At 42.0% G+C, this 21150-nt stretch overlaps 1 protein-coding gene across 1 annotated transcript; it reads left to right on the forward strand.

Moving 5' to 3' along the window:
* The first annotated feature begins 776 nt into the window (after positions 1-776).
* On the forward strand, positions 777-20947 carry hnrnpua (heterogeneous nuclear ribonucleoprotein Ua). The gene is made up of 14 exons (XM_072512954.1): positions 777-1524; positions 5344-5470; positions 5562-5635; positions 7666-7805; positions 7894-7993; positions 11696-11808; positions 12384-12647; positions 13471-13590; positions 14762-14890; positions 15341-15509; positions 16682-16948; positions 17914-18119; positions 19526-19630; positions 20599-20947. The coding sequence occupies exons 1-14, from the start codon at positions 870-872 to the stop codon at positions 20653-20655; spliced, it is 2526 nt and encodes an 841-aa protein (XP_072369055.1). The 5' UTR covers positions 777-869; the 3' UTR covers positions 20656-20947.
* The last annotated feature ends 203 nt before the right edge of the window (positions 20948-21150 follow it).

A 21150-nucleotide genomic window follows, 5' to 3' on the forward strand; every position in this document is an offset into this window, starting at 1 on the left:
CTCACACTTTTCCAAATTGTATTCCAATATGGAAATCACCAGCAGCCAATGGAGTGATTCCCCCAGCGACACCCAACGTGATGCACTATCCCCCGCAGCCAATGGGGTAATCACCCAGCAGCGCTGTTGGTGATCCACCATCACCAGCAAACAATGAGTAACCCCCCAAGCAGCCCTCTAGGTGATCCACCATCACCAGAAACCAAGGGGAAACCCTCCAGGAACACTGTTAGTGATGCATTATCACCAGCAGCCAATGGAGTAATCCCCCAGCAGCCCTGTTGGTGACCGACCATCACCAGAAACCAATGGGAAATCCAGCAGGTAATGCATTATCACCAGCAGCCAATTGTGTAATTCCCCAGCAGAACCCATGGTGATGCATTATCAGTAGTAGTCAATGGGGTAATCGTCCAGTAGCCCACATGGTGAGAATTATCACCAGCAGCAAATGGGGTAATCCCCCAGCCGTGCTGTAGGTGATCCACCATCAACTAATGAGTAACCCCCCACCAGCCCTGTTGATCCACTATCACCAGAAGCCAATGGGAAATCCAGCAGGAACACTGTTAGCGATGCACCATCACCAGTAGCCAATGGGGTAAGCCCCCAGCAGCGCTCATGGTGATGCATTATCACCAGCAGCCAATGGGGGAAGCCCCAGCAGCGCCCATGGTGATGCACTATCACCAGCAGCCAATGGGGTAAGCTCCCAGCAGTCCTGCTGGAAATGCGCCTGTTCTTGCAGCGGGCGCGCACTCTCGGGGGTTTACGGTAGGAGGCCGCACTGAGTCTGCGCGGCGCGCTGCCTCGAGGAGCCGCTCGCTCGGTGGGTGCAGGGAGACGGAGCCGAGTCCCCGACTTCAACCATGAGCGACATCAACGTGAAGAAGCTGAAGGTGCCCGAGCTGAAGGATGAGCTGAAGCAGCGCGGCCTGAGCGTGCAGGGCCTGAAGGCCGAGCTCCAGGAGCGGCTGCAGGCCGCGCTCGACAGCGAGGCGGTGGTGGAGGAGGCCGAGGAGACGATGGAGGCGGCGGCCGCCGGGGAGGGGGGAGAGGAGGACGGGCCCGGGCCGCTGGAGACCCCGGAGAACGGCGAGGAGGAGGAGGACGAGGAGGAGGAAGAAGAAGAGGACGAGGAGGCCGACGCCGAGGAGCTGCCCGAGTCGCTGCTGGAGGAGGAAGAGGAGGAGGAACCGCAGGTGGCGGGGGCAGACAAAGCCGAAGCGCCAGGCCCGGGACTCAACGGCGCTGCCCCGGCCGCTAGGCCGCTGCCCGGGGCCGCCGCCGCCGCACCACCACAGGCCGCCACCACCTCGGAGGCGGCCGCAGGGAAAACAGACGACGCCGAGGAGGAGGAAAACGGCACGGGCGAGGCGGAGCCGGGAAAGGCCCAGGCTCCGGCCCAGGAGAGAGCGGGAGAAGAGGAGACAATGGAGCTGGGGAGCGGCGAGGCGCGGGCGGCCACCAAACCGGAGGCCGCCGCCTCGGGCCCAGCTCCCGCCCTGCAGCACTCCGCCAAAGGTGGGCCTCTTTCACCCCCCCCTCCCCGGGCCGCACACAGGCCTCGGCCTTTATTTCTCATTAAGTGCGTTTTTTATTTATTTAAACGGTAATGAGACTCAGGACCGCGACTTCCGGCGCTGCGCCTGGATTGGCGCGCGTGTTGGCCATGGGGCGGGTGATGGGGGAGGAGCTGCTCCAGCCTGGGTTACACTCACTCAGACACAGACTGGATTTAAAATGGGAGAAGGGGGATGGATGATTGTACAGGATGGGGAGGGAGGCCAGAGAAAATGGAGGGTGGAAATAATGCGAAGCAAAATGGAGAGCAGAGGGAGCGAGGGAAAGGGGGAGGAAGGGGGTGGATTGGCACGTGGGAACAAAGATTACTTTGGCACCGGCTTCCCCCCACCCCCATTTGCGATTATATTAAGCAGTTTTTAAAAAAAAAATGTTTACACTTGCATTGCATGTTTCGACCTGGAAAAATCATCCCCACGCCTTTTTGTTAGACGGCACTGACCCTTGATCGGGAGTGGAGGAAGGCAGTAGTGAAACTGTAAAGCAGGATGCCAAGATCGCAGAGGCTGGGTCTGCAGTTCAGGGCTAGAGTCGGTGGTAAAGGGAGAGATGATGGGGGGGGGGTCCTCATTTTTAGCCACATCAGTTTGAGGCTTAACCAATCCTGGATTTCACCGACAAAGTTGAGAAGCAGCTGAGAGGGCTAAAGCTGGGTATTCAGTGCTGTACATGTGGGGTGTGAGCCTACATGTCTGCAGGATGTGTGTGACATTGAACAGAGTTGAGTTATAGGTTTAAGGCGAGGATTAGATTTGTGCGGGTTCCAAGGATGACATTGGGAAGGGAAGATTAGCCACTCATGGTGATCTCTGGATTCAGCCAAATTCCAGGTGTTCACAACCGTAGATTGAAAATGTAGAAGTTGGGGAATGTTGGCTTTGTGCAAGGCTGTTTTTATTTTGTAGAATGGGTAGAGGTTGATGGGGTGTTGTGGGAGAGATGAGTATACAGCTGGGAGACAGTGGTGTGTTTCTACTGCGTGGAAGCCAAAGGGTGGTTTGGGGTAGCATACTAGCTGTTGAGGGTTCAAGTAGGAATTCTTGAGTTGGCGGCGATGGGTTTTGAAGGAGGTACAGCACTTAGAGGAAGTTGGCCATTTTCAATGCCGGTTAACTTGCGGGTAAGCCTTGATATCACGTTTCAATCTTTGAAGAAGCATTCTAAGAAGAATATTAAAGTACTGATGTAGTTGAATTGTAGCACTGCCCAAGTAGTTCAAGTTTAAATTCTACGGTAGGAAAATTTGTATTAAATAAATAACTAGTAAGCCTTTCTTGTTTCTACATTGGTGTAACATTTCCTAGGTCGGTATACCGTGGTATGTTCATTCCATTTCAGTCGAAATACAAAAAGCAACGGTATTAGTTCAGAAATCAGCTTGAAATTTATAATTCACAATTGGGTTACATCCCTCACCAACAAGTTAGCACCAAACTGATGTAGAGTCTGTTATATGACATAGTCTTCCATTGCATCTCCACAGCAGAGTAACGTATTGTGATCCTGTGGTGTAACAATCCTGTAATTTATAAAGTAACAATTCATCCTGTGCAATGTGAGCTGTGCCATGGGAGACCATTCACAAACAACTTGGCCATTGGACCGTGTGGACATACAATGTCACTGGCTGTCGGACTGTAATTTTGACATGACTGAAGGCAAGGGGACATGTTCCCAACTGAGAAAAGGCTTAATACAGTTGCTGCTGCCACAGTCCGAATTGATTTGCTCTGTACCCAGATTTGAAGAAACCAGCAATATTTAAACATACTGGTTGTGTGTACAGAATGTAGTTATTTAAGGCTACAGTGTAGCAGTCCTGGGATCAGTCAATGCAATATCGATTTGCAACCAGCTGCATATTATTTAGGCTGCCTGGCTGCAAATTCAATTTTCTGGCATGTCGATGGCTGCAACAGCGAGCTTTATTTGGGGTGGCTTATTTTGTGTTTTTTGACAGCTTTCAGACTTGGAAAAAAATTTTTTTTAAGTACCCAGGCAATTATCCCACATGCTGTAAGTCTTGAGAGGATCCCCATAATTCTGCTCAGTTCACAGCAGGGTTCTGTCACTTTTTGTGAGCCAACATTTCAACATTGCTACAGTGACTGTTTGAGAACATTCAAACTAGTCTAGTTACTGCAATTGAAATTGGCAAACATTTTTCATGTTTTAAAAGCACGATTCCTAAACTTCCAAAATAAGTCAGAAGTGGAAATGCTATTTGTGGTTATGAGTTGGTGTGTGTTGCCCAAGTGCTCTCTTGGAATATGTCCTGTTTAATTTTGATTTATTGGAATATCTTTACATTGGCTACAATTTTTAGGTGAAGAGGACTGATAGTCATCCTACAGCCTTGTGTTCCAAACTGGGCCAGGCATAGAGCAACGTTTTGTATATATTTCATTCTGTGGTGAAATTAAAAATGTTGGTTGATCTAACCATTTAAGCTGTCTTTAAATAGCTTGGTGCATGATGTGCTCTTTCCCCTCCATAAAAGTGTACTTTGTGATTTTAGTGCCCTACTGATTTTGAGTAGTGTTAACTAGGCAGCTGCTCCCAGGCTAACAGAGCAGGGATTGCTTATTAATAGCCAAGAACTATTTCTAGATGCAGCGTTGTGTGTCCCATTTCAATCTCCCAATGACAGAATTGTCCTATATATGTTGCGGGGCGTTTCATCAGCACATTTCCACTGAGGAGTAATCCCTCCGTACTTCCTTATTCAAAGTGAAAGTGGTTTGTGAAAGACTTTAGGTGAATTCCCAATACTACTGGCCTTTGCAAAAACAGTTTCATATTGATACTGTGTTTATAATGTAATTGCTTCCTGAATCCCCAGGCCTGGAGGAGGCAGTCTTCTGCCTTGCTCTGATTCTAACTAGCATGAATGCACAGTAAATTAGCACCATAGTTCTTCCGTATGTTAACAAAATTTGCAACTTAATGTGGCAGAAAAAGAATTGCAAACACATGGTGACTGGTGCATTGGGTTGCTCTTGCTGTAAAGGCTTGAGAGACTGGATAAAAGTCTCCCTCTGGAACTATATTAACATGTGCAGCCTTGTACCTTTTCTGTGTGGGACCACAGTGTTTAAACTCCCTAAATCATCATTATTCTGGTTTAGAGATGAGTCTAGGACCAAACGTTGTTCTTGGTCAATTTTATTTCAAATAATTGCATGTTGATCAAAATGAAAAGACTTCAGAGGAAACAATCCCCTGTAGTAGAACTAGAGTCTGGTGAAGTTGAGCTGTTTATAAGGGCTGTGCTCCATGCTGATCAGTTTGCTGGGTGTGTAGAAACTTTACATGGCTTATCTTTAATCCTTTTGATGAAAAGTCTTGTAACAGTTTATGAATAATACAGTTCATGGGCTGATTACCCTCTCAATTGTAGAAGAGTATTATAGTGGTTAACATTAAGCCAATAAATTCTTGTGTGCTTTGCAGAAATTTGCTTTGTGAGAATGAAATGTAAAAGACCACTTGTGCTTTTCTTATTGTGAGAGGATGGCAATTTAATGCAGTGGAGTAAAATATAATCTACTTGGTAAACAAACTGAAGTTGTTCATGAATTACAATGAACCTCTTTTGGAACAATTAAATTCCCATATATTTATGAATTAAGCTGATGTTTAACTTCCTAGTTTGTACATTGACTGTTGATTTCCACCCCTCTCCCAATTTAGTACAGTCATTGTAATCTTGCATTTGGAGCCAATATTGGTCAATTTATAACTTGCTTTTCTCTTTAGAAAAAGAGGGCCAGGCTGAACAGACAACTGATAAGAGTAAAGAGCAAAATCGCAAAGGTGTAAAGAGACCTCATGAAGACCATGGACGTGGCTATTATGAGTATATTGAAGAAAACAAATATCGGCGGTATGATTAACTTTGTATAATCGGTGCGTAGTAACTTGTTACGGTTCGGTTTAGTGCCAAAATATTAACCAATATGTATGCCTGTTTCTAGGTCTAAATCTCCCCAGCCACCCGTGGAAGAAGATGAGGAGGAATTTGATGATACTGTAGTTGCTTTGGATACATGTACGTGATAACCAGATGGGTAACGTGTGTATTGTAAATGGGGGGGGTGAGGCAGGAATGTGAACTACTAGGAACTTGTGAAGAATTGCTGCACAAGTCCAGTTTCAGATATGGAGCTGAGACCACACCACCCACAAACCCCCTGACAGTCACACTTTGCCATTCCTGTGTCCTCACCCACCCCAAATTCAGAGTTTCCCAGGAGAGGCAAAAGCATTTTTCAGAAAGAGGTTCTGGGAAATTCTCCAGGGGCAATGAGTCAAGTTCCACAAGCTTTTGCAACTCTTGAATCTTATTGTTCCTAACTGCTTTGAAATTTCCCCATAATGGCTGGATATTTTCTCAGACTCGGAATACCTGCTGCACATTTGTTCTTGAACCTGCCTGTATTTTGTGCGCATACCTGTGAATTTAATATACTACTATCTGGCTAAAATAATGGAAACATTTCCTCCAAAGAGAGTAACTCCAACTTATTGAGTCTGTCCAAATAACCCACAGCCTGGCTATCCATCATGTTTGAGGACTAGAACAGACATATAATTTACACACAGCCTACATACTGTGTTCTTATATCGTGCAGTTCTAAAACTTAGGTCTCAAATCTTCTTATCTATGGCCCTCATTATATTGCCATTATGAACCTTCAATGACACATCAACTATGGCCCTCAGTGTCTATCCTGTTTCATAATATATTGTGTAACTTCTATCGGACTGCCATTATTCATTAATTTGATCACTTCAGTCAGATTAGTTGGGGCAGGTTTTTTTTTTCTTCACGCTAAAGCTGTTACCTAGTAATTGCTAACAGTTCCAGCTGATTATGATCACATCCTTTATAAGACTGCAGCATCTTTCCCAAAGTTGATGTCATACTCCTAGATCTACAATTCCTAGTTTATGACTTCTTCCTCCTAAATATTGGAATCTCATGACTTCTTTCTGTCACTTCGAACTAGACGAGGCCTCCGAGCATTTAACCAGCTGAACACATCATTTCCATAATAGCTGTCATGTCATTTCGCATTCTGTTACATGGCATTTACATGGCAACAAGTCCAGAAGCCTGACTCAGCCCTGAGTGTCTTAATCCTGTTTAAGACCATTTGTGTGTCACATTTAGAAGTACGGGTTAATACGTTGTTAGCATTATCTTCAACAGTGAAAACCTGCTGGGTGTTCATTTGCACTTCGGGCATATCCTTAAACCTACCTCAGCTAGCTTCGAATGGCTGGTGGTTCAGTACCATTCCGAAACACATGCTGTTCCAACGATCGTTGGCCGTTCCAATGAAAGCCTGCGTTTTTGCCATTATTATAATATTTTTGACATGACATCTTGCAACAGTCCAAGGCGGACTTCCCTTTCTCTTCAACTCATTTCTCCTCCACCAAAGCATAAACTTGTGACTTAATGTCAGTCAGTTTCCTTAATAGCTATCTTGTGCTTCTAGTTTGATATTTAGGCAAGTCAATTATTTTAAGAACAAATTTTTATGTTGGGGAAAGCCTTTTGTATTTACAACAGTTCAACTGACTTTAAACCAGTAATGGTTTAGCAGTTTTAAATGGCCATCATGTCCTCTTTCAGTTTTTCTGCCATAATGATTGCATAGTAGTATTTAGTCTTGGAAAAGGGAGAAAATTAATGTTTACCAAGCTTGTGTAGGTGTTAAAAATATCTACCGTGAGTTGCATTAACACTAGAGCTCTATCTTGGTTCCCTGAAAAGATCACCAAAATGTTCTAGTAGTTACTCTAGTGTCACTGCTGTACTGAATCTGTTGTAAAATAAGCAGTGAATCACTTGCATGGGTCCAACATTTCTTTTTTTTGTGCTTTTTTTCACTTTATAGCTTCTAATTAGTTATCTAGTCATGTTATTTCCTTAGTTGGTATATAGTATTATCTTTTTAGTATTGCAGTGGGAAATTACTTATGTCCGTTCCGCACACATGCTAGTCAGTGTGTACTATTATATTAGGTGGTTTTCATTAAAGTACTAACACATGTCATGTTCTTTTGAAGACAACTGCGATTTGCACTTTAAGATCAATAGAGATCGTTTTGGCGCCATGCCACTGACTATGGAGGGATTTGCCTACCTCTGGGCTGGAGGTAGAGCTTCCTACGGAGTTACCAAAGGCAAAATCTGCTTTGAGATTAAGGTAAATGTCTTCAATTTTTGTAAGCAATGCTTTTTTAAAGTCACAAATTTAGGATGTTATTGGCTGACTTTGACATTTGTCTTGACAGGTAATTGAGAAGATACCAGTTAAGCATTTGCCACCAGATCAGACTGACCCACATGAAGTGAGGGTAGGCTGGTCCCTGGATTCCTACAGCATGTTACTTGGTAAGTTTACAGCACCCTATTTTCTACACCCTTTCTTGAATCCTTTTCTCTATCCCCTCTACCTGATTCCCACTAACTGGGGAACGTGCACAATCATTTCTGAATGGAGTGCCTGAATTCTATCTCGATGCCATTCCCAAAATCTGGTAAAGAACTGTTATCTGTTGGCCAACAGACGTAAACATTGCTCAGTGTTGTGCGTAGCAAGCCAGTTGAATGTGATTTGATACTATATGAAGGTTTCTTTTTATTGAGGGTGTAATAGGTGAGGAGAGGTTTTATGGTGAGTTTATAGCAGCTTCCTTGCTAGTTACCCAGTCGCAGCGGACTTGGAACTATGTTGCAATGGTTTTAGTGACACTTTTCAAAAATGAAGCTGCTTAGTGAATGGAGTTGTGTTATTTTGTAGAAAAGGTAGTGTTGCAGAACTTTATGTGGGCAGTTTGATTAAATCAGGTTTTTTAATATTAAAATCCAAACATGAAGTGCTGGGTGTATGTAGGTAGTGTAATGTGAGACACTCTTCCTTTCACTTGTGGTTAGTTTGATATGGGCTCATACCAGACTAAATTAGAATCTTCCTCTTAGCTGAGTCTGACAGTACTGTGTGAAAACATAGGCAATTTCATTCAAGTTCAAAATGAGATGTGCAACTCAAAATTACCCCTTCTTTGACATGAATTGGCCACACTGGCGGGTGGTAGAACATGTCCTATCCAGAGGAAAGGATGCTTTTCTTTTTAGACTGGTTTCTGGGCCATTGAAGCAGCATAAATAGTTTGCAGCCCACTAAGTATGTTTTAAAGCTCTATGCTTTATACTCTGAAAAATAGAAAGGCATTCCATTACTAAGCATTTAACATTACTTACCTTGATGAGAAATAATTGCAATTTTTATATATATTATATATATATATATATATATATTATATATATATATATATATTTTAAATTTAGAGTACCCAATTTTTTTTTTCCAATTAAGGGGCAATTTAGCGTGGCCAATTCACCTACCAGGCACGGCTTTGTGTTGTGGGGATAAGACCTACACAGAATGTGAAAACCCCACACAGAAAGTGACCCGGGTCCTCGGTGCCGTGAGGCAGCAGTGCTAACCACTGCGCCACCGTGCCACCCTGATAATTGCAAAATAATACACTGGACGAGTGGGATTTGAAGAACAGCATGAAGCTGAGTCAAGATTTTATACTTTAATTGCAGTTTCAGAACTAGTTCTGGCTTGCTTTGTATCAAACTAGACTTGAGTGTTATCTGCTGAATACTGGGGAATTGTTGGAAAGTTTTAGCACTAATGTCCCTCACCTAATGAAATGAAGCAGTAAATTGCAGAGAATGTTGCATTTGGTATTTTCACTTGTAAATGAAACTGCAGTACCTCCCACGATGACTTAAAGGCAGTATGTAAGTGACCAATTTGGACTGGAGAATTCAATGTTTGATTCTCAGCCTGCAGTTGTAACTGATGCAAGGTGTTGCAATTTGGCCATGATGCCCTCTGCTTAGAGATGGGTAAAGAAAAAAAAGAGTTGGGTTTCTGCTTGTGATTTGAGGGAAAGTGCAAGTTTGTGAACATTTGGTGAGAAGGTTATGATTGGGTTATCTAGGCTCAAACGCAAAAATGTGCCACCTTGCTTGGCAACCTGAGCCCAAGTAGGTGTACGCATTTGCGAGAAGGGAAAATTAGGGATTAATTGCTGCGGTTAACGCAGCAGAGTTATATGCGAAAGAAACACTGAAGAAGACAGAAAATTGGGAAATAATAGTACCTACGCTATGATACATTTCTGCATTAAATAATGTAGGTCATATGTCAGGTTTCAAAGAATGTTTAAATTGTGCATTGTATTAATGAAATAATTCTTAATCTGGTCTGCATATTAAAGGATAATTTGAACACTTGAGTTTGAAGGCCTTCTGGTTTCTACTTTCTGAATGTATTCTATAAAACTTTATATTATCCATATTATTTAACACATAAATATTTTATAGTGTCAATCATCTTGTTTCTTAATTCACTGTCTCTCCCTCCACCGAGTGAAACATTTTGAGCATTGAGCTAGGTTAAGAGATTAGATTTATAGCTACCGGGAAAATTTGCCAGACTTAGCTTTTTAATTCTTGGTAATTTTGCAACAGCCACTGGTTCCTTTTTTCATTTGACTCTCTTTGGAGTATCCCTGCCTTTACTTCCAATCACAATGCAAAGTAATGGCTGTGTTGCAAATCACCATCCATTAATCAAATGTGCAGCCAATCCTATAGAGGCTGTATCAGATTCCAAGGATGTGCTAGCTTTTCTTTACTGTGTCACAATACTTTTAACAATGCAGTGCTGTAGATATTCTTTGACCGTTTGTTTTTAAGCTATTCCATTCTTGGGGAAATAGTGCACTTTTCTCTCTTGCTTGGAAATCTGCCCTCTTCCAAATGTTTAGTTGAATTTTTCTGTTAGTTCAGACAAGGCATGTTTGTATTTTCTATATGTTACCCAGTCTTTGCATCTCACAGCCTCAGGCCAAGTGAATGATTAAGAGGGACTACCGTCGTACCTGTAGTACAGGCCCTACCATACATCACCTAATGTAGGTGCAACAGTGGTTTACCACAGTTATATGTCCATATGTTCAAAGTCATTGGATAGACATATGGACGATAAGGGAATAGTGTAGATGGGCTTTAGAGTGGTTTCACAGGTTGGCGCAACATCGAGGGCCGAAGGGCCTGTACTGCGCTGTAATGTTCTATGTTCTATATCTTTATAATAGATTATTTATGGTTTGCTTTCTCTTTTCCTGTTCTTCCCTTTATTTGCTATTTCTTTCCTACTGTGGTCTTCCTGTTTCTCCACACTTAAAAGTTCCACCTTTTTGTCAATATCTGCCTGATCCAGCAAGTTTTTCTATGCATGGTTGACGCAAATAATCAACATGTAAACCGGCAGACTTCTAAACCATTTTATCAATGTCCCATTTATCTTGGCAAATTGCATTTATCATCTCCACATGTCCAGATTGGCTGTCCTCCTTTTAAAAGCGACACTGAAGCTTACATGTGTTATATACTTGCCCAGATGGGATTGCACTGTAGGCGTCCCACTTTTCACAAACTGCTGCTATAATGGCATTTCCCCAAGGCATTCAGGCTGGGTTTTCATAACAGTGCAGCTCTCAAGCCATGGTCCCAGTCTGCTCTGAAACCAAGTGGTTGTCCAGTGTCCTTGAAAAGGTTTCTGGCCCAAAACAATCTAGTGAAGACAGCAGGTGACCTTTTGAAAGTTAGCGTTAGGTACAGCAAAACAATGGCACTACTTTGGGAGGGGGGGGGGTTACATTTTAAGGCAAACTGGAACATTCTTCTTTTTCAACTCCTTTCCTTTAAACTGCAATATATGCTTGTCTAACTCTGGGACGATTGAGTGGTGATATGAAATGTGCAACAATGTCTTTATTACACTTATCAAAATTGGGAACATGGTATTTTATTCAGCTTGCTTTCTGCTTTCATCTTGCTTTCTGCTGTCCGGTTGCATGATACTATAATTCTGATTACTGTGGAATTATGGGCTACCTGTGTACTTAGTGCACCTGACCATTGCCTGCTCATTCTTGTCCAGTTTGTAACACTTCACATTAGGCAGTATTGGTTGCTTATGTTTAAATTGTTTGAAACTCTTGCTTTCAGGAGAGGAAGAACTTTCTGTCGGGTACTCTGGGAATGGAGCAAAATGTTCAAATTGCAAGTCCGAAGATTACGGTGAAAAATTCGGGGAGAATGATGTGATTGGTTGCTTTCTGGTAAGTCAACAATGTAGGGAATCGTGGCATCATGACTAACAAAGAATTCTGATTTCTGCTGTTTTCAAACCTTAACCCCAATGCCATTGTTAATCAGCGATTTAAAGAGGTCAACAAACTTATGCATTTAACTACTCAGTGATACTGTTGTTGGAGAATAAGAATTTGAAGTTAAAAATTAATTACATTTTATTATTTTAAAAGAATCACAAAATATGAGGTTATTAGTGAAAGCTTTTTAAAAAATGTCTCTTTGCATGTATATTTAAAACATCAAGCTGAGCATTGCACGCATAGGAAAGTTCTGTTTAACGATCAGTGTGTAGTCTAATTATGGAGATCAATCCTTTACAGTAAGGATCAACCGCCCCATGGGAATATTTGGGTGTTGAGCTTGCTATTGTTCTCAGTATAGTGATGATTGACATATGCAGAACAAGGATGTTTAATAATGTTCAGATGTCGTGCGGTAGTCACTATCAAATTCTTTGTTAATTGCAGCAAATCTCCACTTGAATTTTTCTCTCTGCAGGAAATTCTAGTGCTCTCAGTTAATTGACATTTTTTTGTTGCAGAACTTTGATGCTGATGAAGTGGAAGTCTCTTACTCCAAGAATGGTCAGGATCTGGGTGTCGCATTTAAGATTGGGAAAGACAGTATCGCTGACAGAGCCTTATTCCCGCATGTTCTGTGCCACAATTGTGCTGTGGAGCTTAACTTTGGACAGATGGAGACTCCATACTTCCCGACACCAGAAGGCTTCACCTTCATCCAACAGGTTGCATTGGAGGAGCGTGTGCGAGGGCCAAAGGGACCCAAAACCAAAGGAGAATGTGAGGTACATATGATGTTTTAAAATCAAGTATAGAATCCTGACAGTGCAGAAGGGCATTCAGCCCATCGAGCTGCACCAACCCTCTGAAAGAGCACTCTATCTAGGCCCCATCTCTGTAACCCTGCGCGTTGCTCATGATCAATCCACCTGCACATGTCTGGACTGTGGGCGAAAACCAGAGCATGTGGAGGAAACCCACGGAGACAGTCAGTGCAAATTCCACAGTCACCCAAGGCCAGAATTGAACCTGGGTCCCTGCCATAAAACTGAAGTGGTTAACACTGAAGCAGTAGTGTTAACCACCAGAAACATTGGAGTAAACTGCTCATGCTAGATCGTGACTGACATGTACCTCAACTCCATTTTACCCACTTTTGTTCCAAATCTCTCAAAACCCTTCCATCACAAAAATCTACTTCTGTTGAAAAGTAGCAACGGTTGTTTCGTACATAGAGTTGGCTTTTCTATAACATGACCTACAAGTTGCTTGACCTTTAAAACATGCTGGTTAGATTCCATACCTGATAGTGCAATGTTCCATCTAAAAAGTGTTAACAGTTCTTGGTCTCACCCTGGATATAGCTATAATATGCTTTCTTTATTACTAGCTGTTACACTTAATGTCATGCATAACTGCAGGCTTCAATGATGCCATATGTTTACAGTATATAAATTCTCATATTGAAAGTTAATGAAATACAGAAGTATGAGTCTTGTAATGCGAAAAAGCCACCTGCAGTGAATCTTTATTTGATATTAACAATTAGTGGTCATTTCAGGAAGAGGATACTTGAATTAACCTGTAATAACATTTGGTTTGTTTTAGGTTTTGATGATGGTTGGCTTGCCTGGAACTGGCAAATCACTTTGGGTTTCAAAGCATGCAGCAGAGTATCCAGGCAAATATAATATTTTGGGGACAAACAATATCATGGATATAATGAAGGTGAGATACTTGAAAAATGTTTACTTTTTTCAGTATGTGCATGTACATATAAAATAAGATGAATTGCATGAATGTTTAAATTGCCCTGACCAAAAGAAGTTCACATTTACTTTGCTGTTTATGTGGAAACACTGAGGTGCTCCTGGGAGACATGCATTACTTATGTATTATTAGATGACTTTGTTTATGCATGTAATTCCAGTTCAGTTTTGGGTTGTGATTTTATTCTAACATTGGAACAGCATGACAGAATCATGTATGTAAATGATTGGCTGTAACAATACACCCTTATTTTCTGGGGTATAAGTCTAATTGATTAGATTTGCGATTTTTCCAAACTCCATTCATATACAAGTCAAAGTCATTGTGGTAAGAGGAGACCAGACTAGCTTGAGATTCCACAGAATAGAGAGACACCGGGCGGTGCGGTGGTTAGCACTGCTGTCTTCGGCGCTGAGGTATTTTTTAATGAAAAAGAAGAATCATCATACAACACTTTCAACACAGTTTACTTTACATCAGAGCAGCCTTCAAACTCTTAGTCTGCTGCATATTTCATGACTTCCAGCTTGAACACTGCCATATAGGATTGACCTGACTAGGCTGGAGGCATTTTGGTACGAGGCAAGGAGTTTAATTGCAATTATTTATACTCCAATTATGTAAATAGTGATTCTGATCATAGATAAGTCGAGCCTGATCTTCTGGTTTAAAAAGTCTCCACTCATAACCCCCAAAAATACGGTAGTTGTGACCTATGGGCAAGTAGGTGGTGCTCAGAAATGAGTTTCTGAATTTTATATTTTCTGCTCCATTCCTGAATATTCCTTTTACTAGGATGGGCAATTTAGTAAAATTAATATAAGATGCCAGGAAAGGATTGCACTGTCATCTGACTACCTTCATTAGTGTAAGGGAAATTAATAGATTGTTTTTTTTAAACCACAATGTTTTGTGTGGTGCCACCTTACAAATAAACCTGGAAGTAAATAGTGACCATACAAAACAAAATCATGAATTATATTTCTGCTAACTACCACAAGTGCTGAAGAATGCATACAAGTAAAAGATTCCACTGAACAACAAATGAATCCAAGACCAGATTAATGTTTGATCCTAGCTTACAATGTTCTTGGGATGCGTTCTGTTCAAATTTTCCGCCCTCTTTTAGGTTTTGAGCTTCAAGCGTCAGAAGACTGACAGGGGTAAATTAACTACATTGATTCAGCAAGCTACACAATGTTTGAGCAAGTTTATTGAGATTGCAGCTCGCAAGAAGCGCAACTACATTCTCGACCAGGTAAGTGGGAAGCTGATCTTTCTACTATTTAACTGACTGTATATTCAGATTTGTTTTTGTTCCTGTATATGATCTACGCAATAGGTCAGCTTGCTTGGGAGACAAAAGGATAGAATTAGGGCGAGGGTTCAATGTATTGAAAGAAATTTTATATTTCAGTACAGATTACAGATAGGGCACTTAAGTTCTCGCTAAGTAGGAAAACAACCAAATAACCCAGTATAATTGCATTTTTGATTCCTTACTGTAGCCAATCCACTTTGTAATATGGTTGCTATAATTAATTGTAATATACTTGGTGCACAATAACTCGTGCTGTCTTATCAGCTTTGCTGGGCTTAAATTAAGATGGGATGCTGTGCAAGAATGGGAGGTGTGGGGGTGCCTGGAAAACTCAAAATGAGAAGCATAGCTTTTTTTTTCAAAAAAACTTTTAATTTTCTTGTGTAGACAAATGTGTGTGCAGCTGCACAAAGAAGGAAGATGTGCCTGTTCGCAGGCTTCCAGCGTAAAGCGGTTGTCATTTGCCCATCAGATGAAGAATATAAGGAGCGTTCAAAGAAGAAAGCAGAGGAAGAGGGAAAGGATGTCCCAGAGCATGCTGTTCTGAAAATGAAAGGTGTAGATCCAATTTGAGTGCAACCCTTGTGTTGCCTTATCAATCAGTTTTTCTTTGGAAGATAGAATACCTGGTCTTACTCTATAGTTTGGATGTGTTAGTGGTACAACAGTGCTCTTAATGGTTTCCTCTAGTGTTTTTACCAAACCTTTAAAAATATGATTTTGCCCTTTTTGGATTAAAAAAAAAATTCTTTGCCTGTTACATTAGTCTTTTTATTTGACCTTTAAGTTAAGTATAATTTTAGAGAGAGTTTCACTTGGATGTTATATAACAAATGTTTTGTGCCTTTTTAAAAAAGATCTTGCTTCAGAACTGACCTGTAGTTATAAGCTGCTGCCGTGCCGCCATTTCCAAACAGTTTAATTTACTCGTGAACTTGTCATTTTTGTCTAGTGTAATTCTCGTAGGTCAGCAGTCTATCGTTCTCACACTCTTAAAGTAGTTTCTGATGCTCAGATATGTGGTGGTGCTACACAAGAATCCTGTAAATCTTCTGACTTTTCCATGCGCTGTAGCTGGGGAAGGGCACACAGTTACAATTCCAACAATTTAAAAAAATAATGCCCTGATGTCTCCTTTGAACTGACCGTCCTAAATTTATTTGTTCGCAGGTTTTAATATTGGTGTCCTTTGCCACTGAGCTCAGTGTGAGGTGTGACCTTACTGAAGGAGAAGAAGAAAACAGTGCTGTCATGCATTGTACAAACTTCCTTTTTGAACTCTCCTCTGACCCTTTAGTTGACTGCATTGCTCTAAGCGATCAGGACCAACCTGGACCTGGTTTTAGTGCCTCCTTGTACTAGGGTGGGGGGAGGGTGGTTCTGCTGCTGTTGAATGACGCACATACAACACACCACACACTCCTCGCGCTGAAAAAAAGCATGCATGTGGACTTTGGGTGAGTACAGAGATCAGCTGTGCTGCATACACAGTTGAATAGTCTTATTTACATTCTGGCCTGGCGTGAAGAAAGGTGGCAGAGGAGAGCTGGTACCCCGTAGGCCCCTCTAACATGAATCAAGAGTACAGGATGCGAGGGAAATGGTGATGTAACGTGGCTGCATTGGCTTCATCTAAAGAGAGCAATTATGGAGCTGCAGACAAATTGAAATATAGAGATATTCTGCTGCACCATATCGATGCTTACTTTTAATGGTCTGTTTTTTAAGGTATCTTCACACTGCCTGAGTCAGGAGACTTTCTGGATGAGGTGACTTACGCAGAGCTGCAAAAGGAAGATGCTCAGAAATTGCTCGAGAAATACAAGGAGGAAAGTAAAACCGCCCTGCCACCAGAGAAAAAACCCAATACCAGCTCTGGGAAGAGAGCCATGAATCGGGGTCGAAGTGGTCAACGGGGTGGAATGAACCAGTACAATAGAGGTGGCCAGAGAGGAGGGCGAGGTGGATATCAGAACCGCGGCAATTACCGAGGGGGTAGGCAAATTTACAATTTGGTTTAAACTTGTACAAATCGAGTGAGTTCCTTTTGCTGGAAAATGGTCACCTTATTTAGGATTGCGATGGGAAGAAGTTACTTCAGTCAAGGGATTGTGAATCTTTGAAATTCTCGAGCCAAGAGGGTTGGTTGTGGGTGTTGCGTCGTTTTAATACATCTGAGGCTGAGATGGATATAATTTTGGTGCCTTTGTGAATTGAGGGCTATTGAGAGCGGGTGGGAAAGTGGAACTGAAACCCAAGATCAGCCATATTGGACTGAATGGTGGAGCAGGCACATTGGGACACGTGGTCTACTTCTATAGAGTTCGCCCCCCCCCCCCTGCTTTTACAACTAGGGAATTCATCTTGCGTTGGTGACCAGCAGTAACATTTGGTAAAAGATTATTCAGCTGATCTTAAACGTCTATATTATCTCTGCTTCTCTTGAGATACTAATCGTTTTAGGGTATGATTTCATTGTTCTCTGCGTCCTTCAGAGTGTCCCTCTAGTAGTCATCATTCCTGTGTGAGCTTCAATAACAACCGCCAAAGGGATGGGAACATTGCAGCCAAGCCCAGTTTCATTCTTGCCTAATATTTGTAGCAGAAGTTATTGGTCAGGAAGCAGAAATCTTAATTTCCCATCCCTGACTTAGGAACTCCCAAATATGTAGTAACTTTTGGACAGATTAGACGTCCATGAGACCGGGCTCGTTTTTAGGGCTCTGCTGCACGCTGGGTCAATCCAAAGTCTGTCTGCTGCATGTTTGTTCTCGACGAATATCTTCCATAAAGAGAGAGTTTTCCTGTAAACTGACATTCTCAGTCACCTTTTTAAAAGAATACAGTGCAGAAAGGCTTTTTGGACCATCGTGTCTGGGTTTTCCCCCATGAATGTTGCATTCAAGAATTAAATGGAAATGAAATGTGATAATCCTGAGACACACTTTTCCATCAAGCAGGTTCAAACCGTGGACAGTATAATAGAAGAGGAAATCAACAGAGTCGTGGCTATGCTCACAATCAGCGTTTCACTCCGATGGTAGGCTACAATAGGGGTGGTTTTGTCGAAAGACCCTCTTATAGTGGCAGGGGAGGTGCCTACAACCACAGGGGCGCAGCAGACAACCACAGGGGTCCAGGCAGCAACCGAGGAGGCTATGGACAAGTAAAGTATAGATTTTGAATTATTTCTGTCTCCAAGATAATTCTGTTTGGCGGCGAACTGTTTCTGAGACACAAGACCAGAATTCTAAATTTTCACAGTTGTGTTTTTGTTCTCAGTAAGTCGGCAACTTCAAAGAGTGTATCAAGTAAATCGTCTCATATGGATCTTTTCAACCAAACCTCGGATCATTTTTTTTCCTGATCCGTTGCTAACTTAATCAGGTTTTTTTTGCCATTTCTGTCTGGTCATTGCTTCCCTCGTCTTTATCTTTTGTTACTCTTTTTATTATGAGTAACCAAGACTAGGAGAAAGCAGGGACTCTATTATTCTTCCAACCAATTTATATGTGCCCACACAGCATTTCTTCCTTGTGCTGATTTTATAATGTGTAGTTGGTGCTCCCGCTCCGCACCAGCCACTTGTATTTATATAGTACACTCAGCGTTCTAAATGTACCTCAAGGAAAAGGTTGGAAAGTGATTTAGGGAATAAATTACTGGAGCTTAGAGCCTTGACAGCAGACGGCATGGCCACCATTGTGTTGACATGAGAATAAAGCTGCCAAGGACAAAACTTTGAAATGGCATAGCCATGAGGTATTTTTGCCATTTTTCAGAGAATCCTGACTGCCCATTCGGACCTCGAGTTTGCACCAACACTTTGAAAGAGCACCACTCGTTGCCCACCCTATCCCTGCAGCCCCACCTAATTTGCACATCCCTGGACACTTGAGGGGCAATTGTATCATGGCCAGTCCACCTAACCTGTGCATTTTCGGACTGTGGGAGGAAACTGGAGCACCCGAAGGAAACCCATGCAGACATGGGGAGAACGTGCAAACTCCATACAGACAGTGACCCAAAACTGGAACTAGACCCTGGCGCTGAGAGGCACCGTGCCGTGCTGTCCCTTTGTTTTACTATTTACTGGATGTTTGAGCAGGATTTTGGGACACTGGTTATGAAGTTGGAAGGGAAAACCGGGGTTGCTTGCGGTGGAAATCCTACCACACTTTGTGGTTCATCCTTATCAGAAACTAGTGTTAATTGCTCATCAAAATTAATGGTGCAATAGGAATGAGAGTTGTGATGTTGTTCACACTTCCTGTTGAAATGGAGCTTTCAAAGAATGCATCTGATATAATTACACTATACTGGTAATTTCTACACAAATCAACACAATACCTAGGAAAACTGGTATTTCCAGCTATTGGTGCTAACTAATCGCAATAACTTGCAGTACAGGTAGCTTGGGAACTCAAGTGGTGCAGCTAAGCATTGAGCACTTGGGTTGTAAGGTGTATTATATTACTTATGCAGGTACACCTTGATTTTAAGCCATTCGGGGGCAAGTAGAAAACTGTACACCTGTCTCTTGTCTAAAACACTTTTTTTTCAATGCAACAGAATTTCAGGGGCAGGGGAAATCGTGGCTTTAACCAAGGCTACAGAAATGAAAACTTCCTCCAAGGTCAGGGCTACAAACAGAACTGGAGCCGTCAGCAGCAGGCGGTAAGTAACACTACAGTCCAAGATGCTGAGTGGCAGCCAAAACTAGTTTACCTGCAGTCCTGTTGAAAGCTGTTTTGGGCAGTGACCAGTCGTGTGTTGTTGATGGATCATCACACTGCAGCATTCTGGAATAAGGCTGTTCTCCGTGCAGATGTCTCAAATGTTGGTGATTTGTAATCTGCTTAATATAGTTTTTGATCAGGCCAGGGGTGTTTAAAGTATGGAGTCATCTGCAAGATTTCTCTTTTTATTCAAAATATTTTTTGAAAAACCTATTAATGATGTACAAAGGGAGTGATTTTCAAATTCAGTTGAAGTCTGAGGGGAGTGCTGATAAGAGAATTGGATGCGCTATTATTAAAGATTATGGAGGACCTTGAAGCAGCTTAGAGAGTGGGAGGATGCACGAGCAAAAACCTCTGGAGAAACGATTAGTGGTAGATTTTAATATTTCCATTTTAAACTTGGTTCCTTGTGATAAGAAAATCACGGGAATCCTGAAGCGCAGTAGCAGCCGCTCATAAAATGGATTTTGATGGTGATGTACTTATCGTGCGAATAAAACTCCAGTTAGTCATCCTGGTATTGCTGCATTCATTTTTTAATGAACAAAGTCAGTCACTTCAATGTGACTATGCTTGGTGAAGCTGGTAGGGTCCTGCGTGGATGTTGCACATTTCAGCTGGCCTCCTGCTAGGCATGGAGATCCTCTTAGCATCCTAGGAATGGTAATTTTCTCTGTAGTATGTGGTCTCCAGTGTATTAAGTTGACTTTTTAGTTATGCACAGTGTCAAAACAGCAGTGAAATGAGTACTGGTATTTATATTTTCCATGCCAGCTAGGGATACGTGTACTTCTGCACCTGATTTAAACTTTTAAAAACATTTCTGGATCTTTGCTTCTTGACAGCTGCTGCTAGTTGGTTTTTTCCCCCTGATTCTCACAAGTGTTTTTTAAAATTTTACAGCGACTTCAACAGTTCTGGAGTCAGTACAGCAATCAGTATAACAAAGACTACTACTAGGATCTGCAGTGAGTGATCCAACGATGGTTTCACCGCAGCTGTAACTTCAACCAAGAGATGTCAACTTTTTTAATCTTGATTTTTAAACATTCCAAAACAAAGTGCCTGCAGGTCGTATTTGGAAGCTTTATCAATTAATTGATTTTTAAGTGTCTTTTATTTTTTTACATTTTAATTGTAATGTTTAGGTGAAATGTGGTGAACCTCCAATTTCTAGAGGATGAAAACATTTTCAGTTTCTGCATTTTTTTCCTGTAAAATTTTATCAAATAAAACCCCCCCCTGAACTTGTGCTTTCTGCGTGCCACTTGTGTTTATTAAAAGACCTGCATAGTGCTGTGTTCCCAATTCTGCTCATTTTAGTGTTTTCCTTTAATCCAAATGGTACAACTTCAGGCACTTCACACCCTCACTGCCAGTTTCCACTGCAAGTCAGCAATTTTGGGAAACCATTCTGGGAAGCTTCTCCCCTTGCCCCTCTTACACAATTCTAAT

Source organism: Scyliorhinus torazame, chromosome 1 (genome assembly GCF_047496885.1).
Source record: "Scyliorhinus torazame isolate Kashiwa2021f chromosome 1, sScyTor2.1, whole genome shotgun sequence".
NCBI lineage: Eukaryota > Metazoa > Chordata > Chondrichthyes > Carcharhiniformes > Scyliorhinidae > Scyliorhinus > Scyliorhinus torazame.